The sequence below is a fragment of the Taurulus bubalis genome, assembly GCF_910589615.1.
Source record: "Taurulus bubalis genome assembly, chromosome: 9".
Lineage (NCBI taxonomy): Eukaryota > Metazoa > Chordata > Actinopteri > Perciformes > Cottidae > Taurulus > Taurulus bubalis.
The window spans coordinates 11,982,957-11,999,510 of record NC_136597.1 but is presented as its reverse complement, the minus strand read 5'-3'; the positions used below and the strand labels follow the sequence as shown (position 1 = coordinate 11,999,510).

At 40.3% G+C, this 16,554-nt stretch overlaps 2 protein-coding genes across 2 annotated transcripts; both read right to left on the bottom strand.

Annotated features, from left to right (window-relative positions):
* Positions 1 to 4,880: 4,880 nt before the first annotated feature.
* rhcgb (Rh family, C glycoprotein b) lies at positions 4,881 to 10,884 on the bottom strand (the record flags this gene model as incomplete). Its single annotated transcript, XM_079223238.1, has 11 exons — positions 4,881 to 4,939; positions 5,539 to 5,606; positions 5,885 to 5,958; positions 6,091 to 6,215; positions 6,368 to 6,504; positions 6,816 to 6,953; positions 7,222 to 7,388; positions 7,495 to 7,642; positions 7,845 to 7,995; positions 8,461 to 8,650; positions 10,662 to 10,884. 11 exons carry the CDS (start codon positions 10,882 to 10,884, stop codon positions 4,906 to 4,908), a joined length of 1,455 nt encoding a protein of 484 aa, XP_079079364.1. The 3' UTR covers positions 4,881 to 4,905.
* Positions 10,885 to 13,894: 3,010 nt separating this feature from the next.
* gdpgp1 (GDP-D-glucose phosphorylase 1) lies at positions 13,895 to 15,215 on the bottom strand. Its single transcript, XM_079223749.1, has one exon. The coding sequence runs from the start codon at positions 15,207 to 15,209 to the stop codon at positions 14,127 to 14,129; it is 1,083 nt and encodes a 360-aa protein (XP_079079875.1). The 5' UTR covers positions 15,210 to 15,215; the 3' UTR covers positions 13,895 to 14,126.
* Between the last annotated feature and the right edge of the window lie 1,339 nt (positions 15,216 to 16,554).

Genomic DNA, 16,554 nt, shown 5'->3' with positions numbered 1-16,554 from the left:
GGGGGAATAGTTCCCAGGCTGGGGAGAGACACAAATCTGAATATCACTAATCCTTTTGATGCAGATAAACACAAACCGACTTAATTTACCCTTTTTTGATTTACAATGCGTTCTCTCGGTCTCACTTACACAAAGCTTTTATCTTTGTCTCTGACAGCGGAGACCTTCTTTTCACTTAAATTAGGATTAGTTGTATTAATTATTTTATGTTAACTCAATGATGCTTATTGTCCACTTTCTAACCATAACCACAACTGTATGTTTTATTATTATTAGTATAGTCCTAATATCTTTATTGTTTTTATTCAAATTTCAGTTTGTATCAATTTATTAACAGATAATAATTTAAAATGTTGAAATGTCCAGCATCGTATATAATCCTTATCTATGAATTGCTATAATTTTCATTAAAACCTCAGATGGTTTCATTTCACAACAGTTCGGAGGCCAAAGGAGGTACAAGTATTCATTTATTTCACAGAAAAAATGAGGCAAATTGTTTTGGTACTTTTAGCACCCTTATCATCCAGGCTCACAGTCAAAGACACCAACACAGTAGATTATTAGTTATTCGGGTGATTGAACAGCTGTTTGAAGCAGAAGCAGCTCCCTCTACAGGTAATAGACGATATTTACACTTTCATATCAGCAGAACCCAAGTATACTATATGCCCCAACCCGCATGTTTTCTTTGCCAACTAACATAACCTGCCATGGACACACACACACACACACACACACACACACACACACACACACACACACACATACACACACACACACACACACACACACACACACACACACACACACACACACACACTCACACGGTCACAGACATAAGGCCCCCCAGACCTCCCGGGTGATCCGCAGTGGAGCGTGTAGCCACCTGTCAATCACCAGATCGCGGCCGCCTTAAGAGAGACATTTCGTCTGGGACAACGGCGGCTCGTCCCTCCCCACACATTCTGCCTCCCCTAGCAACCTTCACCGGATGACTGAGAGGCTTTGTCCCCTCACAACGGGAGTCCACCATTGAACCCAGGAGCCCGTAGCAACCAGAATTAGAGAGTGCCAGAAAGGGGTCTTTTCTGTGAAACGGGGGTGAAAGCTCTGTTCTTGTCCCCTTCGTCTGGGATTCATATCAGGAGCCTGAATGGCGTCCCCTCCTCCTTTTAAATGCTGGTGTAACGGAGCGTATGAAGGGCTAGCGGCGAGCGGATAGGATCATGGTTAATCTGCTGTTCCTCTCCACTGTGGTCCGATAGGGACACTTAAGCAGCCTCTGTGGACAGTTAGTGACGTGGGGAGGCCTGTAGGTACCTGGGGAGGCCGGAGCGAGGAAGTTCATCAGCAAGTTGCAAACAAGTGATGGGAAGTGGTGAAAGAGGGAGCATCGGATCATTTACTCTGAATGTACCAGTAAAACAATATGTATAACAATTTTGTACAACAAAAGCCTTTCACTCAAAAGTCACACAAGCCACAAAGGTCGGAAGAAAATTCATTATATCTTATAAGCTTATCATATATTTCTGTCAAATAAAATCCCTTCTGAAATCCAAGTATTATACCTAAAAACTTCACTGCAATCCACGTTGCTTACTTTTTATGCGTTCTACAGCTGCCCTTGAAAAGTGCTACTGTTGCATGCAGTATGCATTCAATTAGGAAATGACTACTTCATCAGTACACTTCACCTTGAACTTTGGCCCTCTTGTTCATATATCCGCTGCGCAGAGGATTGTGGGTCAGAACAGCCAAAAAAACATGCTTTCAGGCTTGCATACAGCATAATGCCAGGATATCCTGGTGTTTTGGGTGTATTGCATTTGACATGCTATTTATTGGGACACACTAATTTTCTGGCATAGTATGGCAGTATGGATATGGACAGCACAGTTGGGTCCACTGCTGTAGATGAGGACAGGACTGATGTTGGGACTTTATGGCACTTCCTAAGTAGTATTGGGCATCAAAAAGACAGTCCAGATCTAAATGGTCAGAGAAGTTTTGGAAATCAGATGCACCTGCTGAGAAATGACCTTTACGGGACACTGAAACTGCACAACACGTGAGCAGATTAAGTATAGAGAGAAGAGAGTATGGGCTTGAATGGTTTATGACTAGTTCTATGGACTTGTGGTTTCTTTCAATTGAGGCTTTTACTGCTCTCTTTATAAGGGAGTGAACATGGATCCCTGAATACTCCTCTAACCGCTGTAGAGCCTTGTAACTGTAAAGTGAATTCAGGGGAGTTTTACTGCAGAGTGACTGACACCTGTGTGTAAACTGTAAAACAATCAAATGAATACGCTGACCACATAATCCCTGATAGACATATTACATAGTTTTCTAAGAATAATGGTGAAAAATAAGAAGACAAAAAGCCAAATAGCCACTGCCAGGTGCTCTGACGCGACCTCCCACGTTGGACTTAGCCCTGTGATGCTCTGTGCATCTTACATCACACGATTACAAACTAATCTCAACCTACAAACAACATGCAGAGAAAACATGCTTTCCCTGGTATGTTCTTTATCATTAATGAGCGTCTCCGAGGCCCCCTGTATGGGAGTATGTTTTGTGCAGCTCCCATTCTACGCTCTCGTCCTAGGCCCTCTTTCCCACCCTCTCTTTCCCTCCGACCTGCCAATCAAAGATCATGATTGAGCCCGGATGGCAGGCAGTCAGTCATCAGCAGTGAAAGTGAGGCCTCATTCTCCGTCTGTCCCTCCCTCTTTTCATGCCCCCTTGCCTCTTCAAGTTTTTCCATCCCACCTTCTCTGTGGCCTCTCTGCTCCCCTGCTATCCCTGTACAGTTTTTGCTTTTTCCCCTGTGCGAGTCAAATCGGTGGTCAGTGTCTTCAAACATGGCTGTCATGATGCCATAAGGCTCGGCTCCATCAACCTCAGAGAGGATGGCCCTGTATCATTTATAAATAAGAGAGATTTAGTTTTAATAGGCCTCCGCATTTGCCCTGTAAGTGGCTGATGAATAAACATGAGCGGAGTTGGGACGGGAACGGCATGGGGGTAGTATGAGAAGAGGCCCGGGTTGTGTGTGTGTATGTATTTTGGGGGTATTGGGGGCAATGAGGGAGCCTTTCTTCCCAGCAGGGCTGCATCTTGTTTAATTGGAGCACTTGTGGCACCATTACCTCCTTTACTCAAACACGTTACTGATGACAAAAGAAAACAGCACTAAGCCGGCCTTTGTTAGCGAGGAGACGGGACGAGGCGATGGATTCCTCACTGCTACTCATGTGTGGGAATCATCTGCACTCCCACCATGAGCCGCTGCTGGCCCTCAATCAATGAGAAGCACTGCGGACAGGTGGACAGAATGGAGATCACTGCCATGATCAGGAAATGAACAGAAGGACAGAAATTAACTGCATAGGGAAACAACATTCTGTATTTAAAGACATCATGGGCCATTTATTGAAAGACTATGGTATGAAACTACTCCTCCATATTTCTAGCCAGCCGTGTGCAAAAAATAGCACCAATATTCAGTGATGAATCCACAAGAATTATCTCTATTAATCAATTTAAGTTGATAGACTTCAGCATACGTGTGCAGCCCTGCCGGTGACCTTACTCTTGTGCTACTCTTTGACCAGAGGTCACGATGATGACGCTGGTCTCTAGTTTGTTTTTGGTCACACAGTGTCCCGAGAGAGCAATAAGGGTGTGACCTTTACCCTCCACCTGACTCCACGAGAGAGGGGACACTGAAGGGCTCTTAAATGAGGGAAACTACTTAATTCCTTCTCATTTAATTGGTAAATTGGGATGTTTTTAATCCATTATGTTCTGCAAAATGTATTTATTAAAGTGGTTAAAGTTATTCAATTAAAAAAAAGAAGGACACTAAATTATATATTACAAATGATGTAATGAATAACTCTTTATTGATTCTCAAAAGAACATTACTACGAACAAACTTTTCAAAACAGGATGACGTAAATATTTCACTGTGGAACGTCTCAATGTAAAAACAAAATCCTTCAATGTCAGAATAATGCAAATTCACTGACATGTTACTTTAACCCTCATATTTAGCATTTATAAGCAGTATGCACATTTAATAAAGGGTTTATAGTACACTATAATGTGGTGTTTATGAATGTATTCCTTAGCAACTCGTCCTTTAACACCTATAGGTGGTAAATATATACATTATGGTGACATTGTAAAACCTCTCCATGAAGACACACACAATTATTTAAGTTGAGTTTTTTAATGCATATAATTGTAATTAAAGGAAAAGCATATGCAAATAAACATTTAACAAATTAAGCTGACAGCAAAAAAAAATGCCCCCCAAAAAGGTCTGTGTATTGTGAATGTGACCTGCAGTCAGTTATGTCACACAGACAGAAAAAAAAACAAAGATTTGAAAGCTCCTGTGGAAAATCCACTGCAAAGTGAAACTCAAGTGGTTTTGAATTAAACGTAATACAAAACATGGTTATAAATATTTCTCTCAAACCTACTTAAAGGAACCATTATATTTTCATGGTCATGTTTAAATTCGTTTCATCCCTGTTCTGAACCTTGTATTTAACAAGAGACAAATTCAGCAGTTTAAATAAAATTTACCCTACATTTTTAAATGAGGCAAATCAGTCCAGTAATGCCAATCACACTTAATACCAATATTTAATTGAATATCAATTGATTTAAACTGGAATAAATATCTTGGGAAACGAGATAAGATCTTATTCCATTGGCAGATTTTTTTCACTTCAAAATGTTTTTCAAAAAGACACACTGTATGAAAAAAACAGGTTTTGATTGGAGATAATTAACTATATGAAATGTATATTTCTGTCTAGTAAGAAAATTTAAAGGAACAAATGGGTCATGTGTGATAAACATGATCCATTAGGTCTAGCGTCAGGTCTGCTCCACAGAGAAATTCGACTCCACACTGAAAATAAAAGAGCATCACATAATTAGTGAAAAACAATGAAACTTCACAGACAAGTTGTGGCTCACAGTGTGTGGTGTCGTGGTTTTGATAAATGTATTTTTCTCTTTGGCCTGAGATTTGGCCTCTCGTTCTTCCTGCATACTCTATAACTCTACTGGGTCGATTACACTGACTGCTCAGCTTTTTCTAATTGTATCATTTTTATTTCCACAGTAAACATGACTTCAAGGTCACATTGAGGAGCGGCACATGCAGAGCTGTAATGTGAAAACCTCTATCAACAAACAGCACAGGTGAGCGTCACAGAGCGCAGGATCCACGTCAGTATTCACAATCTAGCCCACACTGAGTGACCGGGACACTGCAGGCCTCTGAGGCAGCATCACACACCATGAATATCTATTCCCAACAAAGGGCAGGAACTGCAATGAGTCACATGTGGCCTCCACAAATGTGGATCTGCTGCCACCAAGAGGACACTGAATGCAACACATTGCACAACAACAAAGGCACGGCCGGCATGGTTTGTGTGTTGTGAGAATAGCATAAGTGCATGACTAGAACACTGTTGTCAGACAATTTAAAAGGACACTTACATATCTTTGTTGCGCATGTGGTTGTTGTACTGAAGGATTGGTGGGACGGCCTCTTCCTCATCAGGGAGCTGTGGACAATTAGAGTTTCAACGTATTGATTCAGGAGCAAAGAGGTGTGAACAATGATGTGTCCCAAATTGTATCTAGTGAAATGCATTTTAACAGACCTGCATTTATCAAACATTACAAAAACACCACTCAAATAAGATCATTGAAATATAAGATATCTGGTATTCATTCTGGTGAACTTCACAATTTCTGTGAACGTCTGACTGAAATGATTTGATGTGATATTGACGTTAGAACTATGAAAACCTCTTTATAGTTGTAAAGAATAGTCTCTCACCTCCCAGTAGGGCTCATCATCAAAACAATTGTCATCTGCAGGATCTCCCCAGATAGGTAATCTTAAAATACAACCTGAGAAGAATACAAATGAAGTCACACAGTCAAAGACAGTCTGTCAGCACACACATCCACCTTGTTCAAACACGGTTATGTCACAGTTATTTACAGTACATACTGGATATTTTCTGCCTGGTTACTACTTACCGACAAGGATACCTCCACCCACACCGAAGCAGATGGCCACACAAAGACCCGCAGCCTGGAGACCACCCTGGCGTGTGGGTAACATGTCTTTGAAATCACCCTCAAAGTCAAAGGTGTTCCTGAGCCTTTAATACAAAAAAAGGGGTTACTCACAATGTTTCAGAAGAAAAGACCACATTTGGACAAAAAACTAAAATATTCCTTTACCGGTTGATAATCTTCTATCTATTAAAAAAGTGTAAATTACCTTGACCTCTCTATTTGTAGGACCACTCACCCCTCAATACCATAAACAGACTCTGTTGCAGACGCGGCAGTAATGGCTCCCACGATGCCACCTATGACGCCGGGCATGGCATGCAGGTTATGGATTCCACACGTGTCCTGGATCTTCAGGTGCTTCTCCATGAAAGGCTGAGAGAGACAGTTAGGATTAACTGAGATGATTTGAAAATCCTAATTTCACAGCAAAAGTAATGAGGTAAAACACATGATGTGCTATGTTAATAACTATAACCCAAAGAAAAAAATAAACAAAAAGTTTGAATTAATCAGCAACAAATATATAACTTTCTGTATGTTAGTGGAGGATAAAAGGGTTTTGTATTTTCATTAATATTGCTGCATTTCTGTAGCGAAGTGATGGCTTAATGAACACTTTCAAAAACTAAAGTGAGGCTTATCTCATGATAACTTTATCACAATAACCCAGATAAATGCCATACCGTGAGGTAGACATATCCCAGCGTGGAGATGGTGCCACAGCAGAATCCTACGATCAGAGACCCGTAGGGCATCAGCATGAACTCTGCTGCAGTTCCTACAGCAACACCTCCAGCAAGAGTGGCGTTCTGGATGTGGACCTGAAAAACATGTGCAGAAGAAAATGCATCTGTTCATCACAGAAGAAAATGCGTCCATCGACTTCAAAGTGGGGCACAAAGGTCATTGAATGTCGTGTTCACCAATTCATCAAGACGATCTATTTCAGGGCTGTCGTCTTGACAAACACACACACACACACACACACACACACACACCTCAAACCAACATGTCCATCGTACGTAACTGCTTAACTTTACGATTGTGACTGACATTAAAAAAAACTATAAAAACAGTGCTGGTTATTACCATGTCTAGTTTTCCGTGCTTCTGGAAGAGGCTGGAGAGCGCCACAGTAGTGAGTACAGTCGAGGCCAAAGCCAGGTAGGTGTTCAGGGCTGCTCGGTGCTGCCCGTCCCCGTGGTCTGTGATGGCCGAGTTGAAGCTGGGCCAGAACATCCACAGGAAGAGGGTGCCTGTATGCAGAAAGCAGCTTGGACCTCAAACATTCTGCACATCCACAGTAGATCCAGAACAACAAGAGGTATTATGAAAGTAAGTATGTCTTTAAATCATGCTCACCAATCATGGCAAAGACATCTGAGTGATAGACGGAGCCCTGCAAGCGATCGCTCAGGTTCAGGTTTGGCCGATAGAGCATCCACGAGATGGAGAGACCATAGTAAGCTCCAAATGTGTGGATAACCATGGAGCCTCCAGCATCTCTGGCCTTCAGGCGAGTACATAATAGCATTAGTAGGAGTAGATACAATAGTTACAGCTATAGGAATATCATGAGGTGTTCTACTTAGTTATTAATAGTTTAGGCGCATGCTTGGCTGCAGAATCAGAGAGCAACTGAACCATAAATACACAAATCTGAGAACGACATTCGACCTGCTTTGGGCAAGTTGTAAAAACCTTTAACTTACATGTATGATATCTAGGATTATATATTCCTCAACAGCAAACAATGTGATCCCAAACAAGGTCAAAACCAGCAGCTGGACTGCACTGACTTTACCAAGCACCGCACCGTAGGCTATTAAACATCCCGCCACACAGAAGTCTGCGTTGATCATGCTAAGGAGAGGGGAAAAAAGTCCAAATTTAACTGACGAACAAGGCAATATGGAAATCTATTGCAATCTGTTCTGCCCAAATATTAGACTAGGATAAGGAGGCACCTATTCAACAACAGTAAACCGTTAACAATTATGACATTTTGAGTACTGAAGTAATCATGCACTTATCTAGTATACTCTTTCTTTTTCTCATACTGCAATCACGTTGACACAGAGTTATTCGGCTGCATTTTAGAAGTATCATCTTCTCAGTAATTTGAGTTTCTGTTTAACTTCCAGCTTCTGATTCCACAAAAACTAAATATACAGGGGTATGGACATATCTTTACGAGATCCTGCCAGTTAGTAGGATCGGTTGCATTGAATACATTCATTAAAATTAAATAGCATAGGATGAAGGAATGATTCTAAAGTAAATACAAAAACATGATTATTTTGACTGAGAATAAAGCAGAACAATCACTTTTCAATTCCAATTTTGATCTTTCCATCACTGTCGAGGGAGTGGAACCAGCCTTGCATCAGCAGCGCCCACTGGAGGCCGAATGATGCGATGAGGAAGTTGAAGCCCACCGCGCCGAAGCTGTAGCGCTTAAGAAATGTCATCAAGAAGCCAAATCCAACAAAGATCATCACATGGACATCCTGGAAACCTTGCGACAGAAGAAGGGAAAGAAGAGGAGGAGGATGGGAATTTGTACAAAGAATAGAGATCCAAAGGAAATTGAAGGCTATTATCAAAATAAAGAAACCAGGATTCTGCTAAAGGAGGTAAGGAAAGTCATTCAGAGACATGTCTCCTTATTAGAACACCAGTACTGCCGTACATTCTCAGCTTATATCGGTATCCAACCATTTGAATTGTCTTTTGGTATAAGTATATCTATATATATACACTACCGTTCAAAAGTTTGGGGTCACCCAGACAAATTTTCAGTTCCTTCGCAATTTCTCTCATGAAGTAGCCTTCATTTTTAAGAGCAAGAACAGACAAGAGCGAGATTCACATGAAAGTTCTCTTTTTCTGGACATTTTGAGAGTATAATCAAACCCACAAATGTGATGCTCCAGATACTCAACTAGCTCAAAGGAAGGGCAGTTTTATAGCTTCTCTCACCAGCATAACTGTTTTCAGCTGTGCTAACATAATTGCATAAGGGTTTTCAAGGGTTTTCTAATCATCCATTAGTCTTCTATGCGATGAGCAAACACAATGTACCATTAGAACACTGGAGTGATAGTTGCTGGAAATGGGCCTCGATACACCTGTGTAGATATTTCATTAAAAACCAGGCGTTTCCACCTAGAATACTAATCTACCACATTAACAATGTATAGTGTAGTTCTGATTAATTTAATGTTATCTTCATTGAAAAAAACAGTGCTTTTCTTTGAAAAATAAGGACATTTCTAAGTGACCCCCAAACTTTTGAACGGTAGTGTATGTATATATGTATGTGTATGTATATATATATATATATATATATATATATATATATATATATATATATATATATATATATGTAAATATATATATATATATATATATATATATATATATATATATATATATATATATATATATATATATATATATACAGTATATATAATCAACATAAATATACAGCCTTGATTAGTGTCAATTCCATCTGCTGAGGAAGTCAAGCTGCTGTTTCCAAGACCAAGAATGAACCATCAAGCTCTAATATTAGAACAATGACCTTCACAAACAAACACATAATATGTAGTTTGATTTCTGGAACAGGTGGTTTCAGATGGTTTCTGTGAGACAGTTCACATCGTACCAGCAGTGTGGGGATACCAGCACAAACTAGACGGTATCAATTACAGCGTAATACAGTATCCGTCTGACACACCTCAGGGTACAGTCGGTTCCCACTATACTGTGAAACAATACATTTGCCATATAAAAGAATTGACCGCCCAACTCTTCCATCACATTAACTTGGATGCATTTTTACATTTCAAACAACACATTCTGCAGACATTTTCAGACTGTCTTCATGTCAACACTGGCGGTGGGCGTTGTGTTGAAAAAGAAGGTCCCGTGACTCCAGGATGAGGTCTTTTCAGTCACCCAAATGTGTCAGGATGTCCATTTATCAGCTGACACCCAACACCACTTCTGAGATGGCTTCACGATTGCCTGACACTGACACCATGGGTCATTGGGAAAGCGTAGAATACAACAACACCCATATATGTATATATAAATCATTGTATTGTTGTATTAGACGTGTCCCCCACAAACCATGGTGCTAGTGTCAGGCTATAAAACATTTGTATGTATTTTATTTATGTTATCCATACGAATACAAAGATGTAAACATTGCCACAGTTGAACTGGAAAGAAGAAAATGATAGGAGTCAAACCCCGCCCCAAGGGAAATGTGCACCTGTGGGAGCCGGAGCCTTGTCAGCCTGTAGGAATAAGCTGATCGGTCAAAAGACGAAGATAAATAAAATGATACATAAAAAGCTAAATGCGCAGCAAGAGGATGAATAAAGATAGATATTGAGTTAAGAAGTGCTATAGGTTGCTTTAACAAATTAAGAAATAAAAGTCAGGATTGAGATAATAGACATTTGGAAAAAAGAGAGTACAGTGAAGCGAGAAGACAAAAACCAAATGTAATAACTTACTTGGATATCTGTAGTAGAAGTCGTTCTCCAAGTCACTTGATATATTTTTAGCTTTTCTGTACTCTATCCAGTGTGGATCCGATTCTTCATTGTAGCGAACAAATATCCCAAACAAGATGATCATGGCTGTTTGCCACACGATGCAAACTGCTGGGAGACTGACACGGACATTAGTATTTTTTTGGCGGTCGCACAATTCCCTGAAGCTTTGAACACAGCCCATTGTGTTTTAAATAAGAGTTATAAGAGCTGCAGCTGAGTGATTCAAGTGTGCCGTTCTCTGCAAAAGTGACTTTAAAGGCCCTGAGCATCTCACGCTGAAGTGAAGAAGGGTGTTTGCTTTAATAGGACCCTCCCACAGTCACTCCCTTCCTTATTGGAGGGAGTGACTTGGTATGGACTAGACTTGTTTCAGGTAGGTGACACATCTCAAAGTAGACATGCATCTTACTTCTTTGTAATAATTTAACTCCATGCTTGTGATCCAGCCGACAGACAGCAAGGTATTGGAATATTTTCTTGGAACATCGTCCCTTTACACAAACCCTCTGAGAAAGATAAAAAAGTCATATTTGTATAACACATGGAGCTTGTCTCTATAGTGAAGGCTTCGACAGCACTTATGCACACTTGTCCTTTTCTACTCGTCAGAGGGTGGGAACGCTCATCTCCTTCAGGGCTGTGAAGCATCAACTGTAAATAATGCGTCTGCATGCCCCATTAGAAAGATGCACAACAGGTTTGACTCAGTCGACCATCACAGACGCAGGCTTCAAGAATAAGATGAGGGTCTGGTTTTTCCTTGACAAAAGTCTCTGCACTGTTGTATAGGCAAACTGTAAAACAATATATTTTAGTTAACATTTAAAGCTTTTATTTAGTTTAATTGCTCAAATAAATTACCAAATCATGACATTTGTGTAAAATAAAAAGTATGGTGCAGTATTTACAACTGGAACAATAAAAACATAGTAATTAAAATCAATATATGAAAATACACTCTCATAGGAGTTGTCATTTGTTGTATAAGGAGGGCGTTGCGGAAAAAGTGTCGTAATTTCCACTCAAGAGATTCAATATTTCGGACATAATTATGAAATTCTGCTGATTAAGACGGCTGATAAAAATCACGTCAATCCCTGTGTCTCAGAGTTAGATGAGAAGATGTATATCACTCTCATGTGTGGACAGTAAATATGAGGATGGAGCCAGTCGGTGAGCTTAGCTCAGCATAAAGACTGGAGCCAGCAGCATTTCTTAAGTTCACTTATAAAGCACAATACCTATGTTGAAGCTGTGCAACAAGCTCAATGTAATCTGAAGCTTAATGGAGGAATATTTCTCGTCAGTGAGCAGTTGTCGGGCAAACAGTGGTGAAAATGTGAAACTATTGCTGTATTATGGAAGACAAACTTGAAGGAGCGTGTAACTAATCCCTTGTTCATATACTGGCTGCTGACTTCTCGGGGATTACTGCATGACTGGCACACGTTAACTTGATGCTTTTGTCGCTTTCTCAGTCTTTAACAATGGTGATGTACCAGCGAGAGGAACCGCTCTCACTCCAGTGTGCACTACGTAACCTTTACAGAAGAGAAAGGGTGAATGAATACATTCAGCCTGCTTAATGTAAACAGTACATGTGATGCAGACATGTCCCGTTCTGCACTCAAATGTTATGTAAGTAAGGTCAGCGGACTTGAGAAAACCCAGCAGCTCCCAAATGTCATGTGCATGTTCCCACTGTGATGACAAATGGCCTAACAATTAAATAGAAGACTATGTTAACTGTTAACATCTATGGATCAAGAGTTGTAACTCAAGTGTAATTTTCTTATTTATCACTACATGTATTAAAACATTTGCTGGAACAGATCTGCAAAGTAAATTGTGAAACATACAATCTTCAATACCCTTTTGTGACATAACAGCTATTATACCAGATATGTCACTTACCCCTATTGAAAGGTGAAACCAACCAGCTAGAGTTCTCTTTTTCCAAAAGTGAAACACTCTTTCCCAGGAAACATGTCTTCCAAACACTTAGTTGGAAGACAAGCGGTAATAAGACTTCAGAGTCAACCTCAATGTCATTATTTTTATTTGTTTTAGCTTTTATTGCCGCAAACATTTTGAGGTAAATATGCTACAAGGAACATATATTATATATAGGAGTAGGCCTTTTTGTGAACTGCCAGTCAAATATCTTATAAACTGCATGGTCTCATGCTGTTCGGTAAGGCAGAACAAAATAACTGCAGAATGAAATGTCTTGTTGAATCATGAACTCACCAGGGTGAAATGAGCATGTCAGCGTCTAAACCTATAGATCATTGCACTGGTTGTGCGCTTACCAACGAGGAACCTCATTAAAATGAGTGAGCAGTTAACTATGCACATTGATCTTACTGCTCGGCTTAGCACTGCTACCTTGGTGATGTCATTTTGGCAGATGATATGCTCTTCAGGGATGATGTGTAGCTTTGATCTGCCTTGATCTGAGCACCGCTGTCAGGCTTGTTGAAGCAGCTCTTCATTTCTTCAGAATAAGGGAGGACATGTGGGGTCATTTCTTTTGCCAGTGAGTTATGTTAAACAAATAAAACATGACTTACGTTATATGTAGAGCATGTGTTTTAACTATGTCTGACAAAGTCTTTCCTAGCTTTTTTTTAACTTTTATTTATTCAGTGAGGTTTCACCACCAGTGAGGGGCAACTCACTGGTGATAGTGAGGGCGTGCAAGTGGACTTTCCTGACACAGATTACTCCTGCATCAAGATCTCTAACCTTCAAATCACAGGTCCACATCTCTAACCTTCACATAACAACAGGAAATACCAGTGAATTCCCAAAATGTGCATCCAGTGAGTGAGGTGATGAACTCAGTCTAAACATCCTGCTTTATAGGCTCTTCATCACAAGTCATTGTCAAGTGCAGGTGTTACTAATCTCAGTTTGTCATTACAGTGTGACCGTGAGCCAGCATGCATAATACCAGGACCTTGAAACTGGAACAGTGAAATGGAAATCAGCCGTCATTAACTGCATTATTTACACCCGTGCTTTTCCCCATTATCGTGACGAGAACACCCCAAACAGCAACACATCTTTTTGACAAGCCAACTTGTGTGTTGGCGACTTGCCTCCATACACAACTTACAATAAATACAAAAAATGCTTTTGCCATTTTATTTGAAACCAGTTTTAATGCAGCACATCGTTTAGTCCATTAATATATTCTCACTGATAAATATATTTGTCTCAGAAGGTATTTCTCTGCATGTTATATTTAGGCCAGATGCAGGAAAGATTCAGTTTAGCCCCAAAGCATAATACAGTGTGAAGAGACACATTTTCTTAATTAATGTCACCAAAAACCTAAACACATTGTGAATTTGTTGCTTCTAAACCAGTTGATTTAAACTCCAGCACATGCATTATCAAGGCTTTAACGGCCACTCTTTATAAATCCATCAAATGACGAGTAAGCTGCTGTTCCAACGTGTGAAACTCTGAATCAGGCAGAAGATACCTCTGGATGATATCTATTACAGCTTTCTCAGAAATGAACTCGTAGTCCTTCTTGTTCTTAAAGGGTAAATGTCCAGCGAGCTCACAGAGAGCAACATTGAAGGCGGATTCCTCTTTGGCACCGAAGCACGCTGTTCTTGGCCATACAGCGATACGAACACCTTTTCTTGAACAGTGATCTTTTTCGTCCTGTGTGCGATCACAGGGCGGACATCCCCTCGTCACGAACACATTGTGTGCAATATTACGGTCGACAAGAAAGTCTGTGACTTGACAGATGGCTTCGACAACTCTCTCCACCCTCTCTGATTCTGTGTAAAACAAAAAGCCCGCAGGAAAGTCCAACAAGCGAAAAAAGCTCTTTTCAGGAACCAGAAGCTTGACTGGCATAGATTCTATCTTGAGCTCATGATCCAGGTAATACCCATGTAGGTGTAAATGATTGACAGACGCAAATGCTCCCAGACTATTGAAGCCCACGCGGAAGCCAGGATCAGAGCTCAGGAGCACGGATTCAATACCAACCTGGATGGCAAAACTTGTCATGACCTGTGGGAAACAGCTGGACGGATCTGGAACAAGAAGACAATGGCCAAACTCCAAAGGGCTGACATTGACCAGCACAACCATCCTGCAGAGTTCATGCAATGTTCTCTTTTCATTTCCTCCCTCAACCTCTTTTATCATCTCAACTATAATTTCTTCTGGATTGATTTTGTTAAAGTTAAACTGCTTGCCATTGAACTCCTGCTGAATGCTAAGTATCTCCTGAGGCTTTCTTCTCTCTATTCCTCTTTCAATATTCAGCTGGGCCACAAAGCCATACGGGCCCGGCAGGATCCGGGTTTGTAAATCCCCCAGATGGTAGCGGAAGAGCCCCCTGTTCATCCTGTCTGTCCAGCCGGCTTGGACGGTTGTGTCAAACTTTGTTGCCGGTGATCCAAGTCTGTTCCCACTGCTCCGGTGCACATCTGCGACAAAGTCCTGGTTGCTATACACAAACTGGAGCGGCATGGTTGGATCTGCTGGGGAACAGTGAGGCAGAGAGGCATGGGGTTTGACAAAAGGGTCCACTATGGTGTCATTCTGCTGAATCATCAGAAAGAGAGCCTGTGGACATGTGGACACAATAAAGATTAGGTTAGTCTGCCATGATTTTATTGATAAATTAATCGTATAGACAATTAAATTGACTACAGTTTAGTGTTGATTACTATCGTAGGAGGACAAGAAAACCAGAAAAAGAAAATATATATTTAAATGGTTGCCAGTTCATTTTCACAGTAATTGATTAGCTGACATATTTAATTCCAGCTGTAGTATACAGACAATGACAAAGAGGACATGCACCCAAATAAATCCCCTTCACACTGATATGGGGTGGAGGAAGTATTTATTTCCTTTATTTGAGTAAAAACAGCAATAACACCCTGTTAATAATACTCAATTACAAGTAAATGTTGTGCAATTAATTCATAATTAAGTACAAGTGTGTGAATATGATCAGCTAAATGTACTTTAAATATAAAATGTAAAAGAAGTTGTAATACTGAGCCCAGCGTGTGTTTTACTATTATTGGATTATGACTGAAATGTTAATATATTTAACGTACAAAATATATGATGAATTTATAAAACATGCATTGTTATCATATTTTCATCAGATGTGATGAACAGAAAATCATAGTCTGCAAAGTAACTACTATCTAGCTAAAGCTGTTAGACTAATGCAGTGGAGCTAAAAGTACAACATTTCCCATGAATTGGAGCGGACTAGAAGTAGAACAAGTGCCATGAAATAGAAATAAGCAAGTAATACAGGTACCTCAAATTCGTACTTAAATACAGTACTTCGGTGAATGTGCTTATCTACGGAAGCGCATTGCATTCACTGGATAAAAAAAAAATAGACCCCTTTTCTCGTAATTACGACATCCCGATCTCGTAATTACGAGATCTTTTCTCGTAATTACGAGATCAGGATCTCGTAATTACGAGAAAAGATAAAGAAAAAGGAAACGTCTGTAAATTCTCTCTCAGTGGCAATGATGGGGCTATCGCAGTTAATCTGCTATTATTACCTTCTCGGTTTGAGACACTGGGAAATACTGATGTTTCTAAAAAATGAGGATGGTATTAAATTGAGTATGTCAACACTGCGCAGGCATCTCAAGGCGTTAGGATTGTTCAGGCGGAAAGCCCAGTCTGACGTGCTGGATGTCGCTCTGTTTCTGCAGGAGCAGTTGAACCAACACGGGATGCTTCATGGATACAAATTCATGCATTTGAAATGCATCCAATCTGGTTTGGTAGTGACTGTAACGGACCTCTGAGAGTTTAAAGTATTGTAATAGTTTGT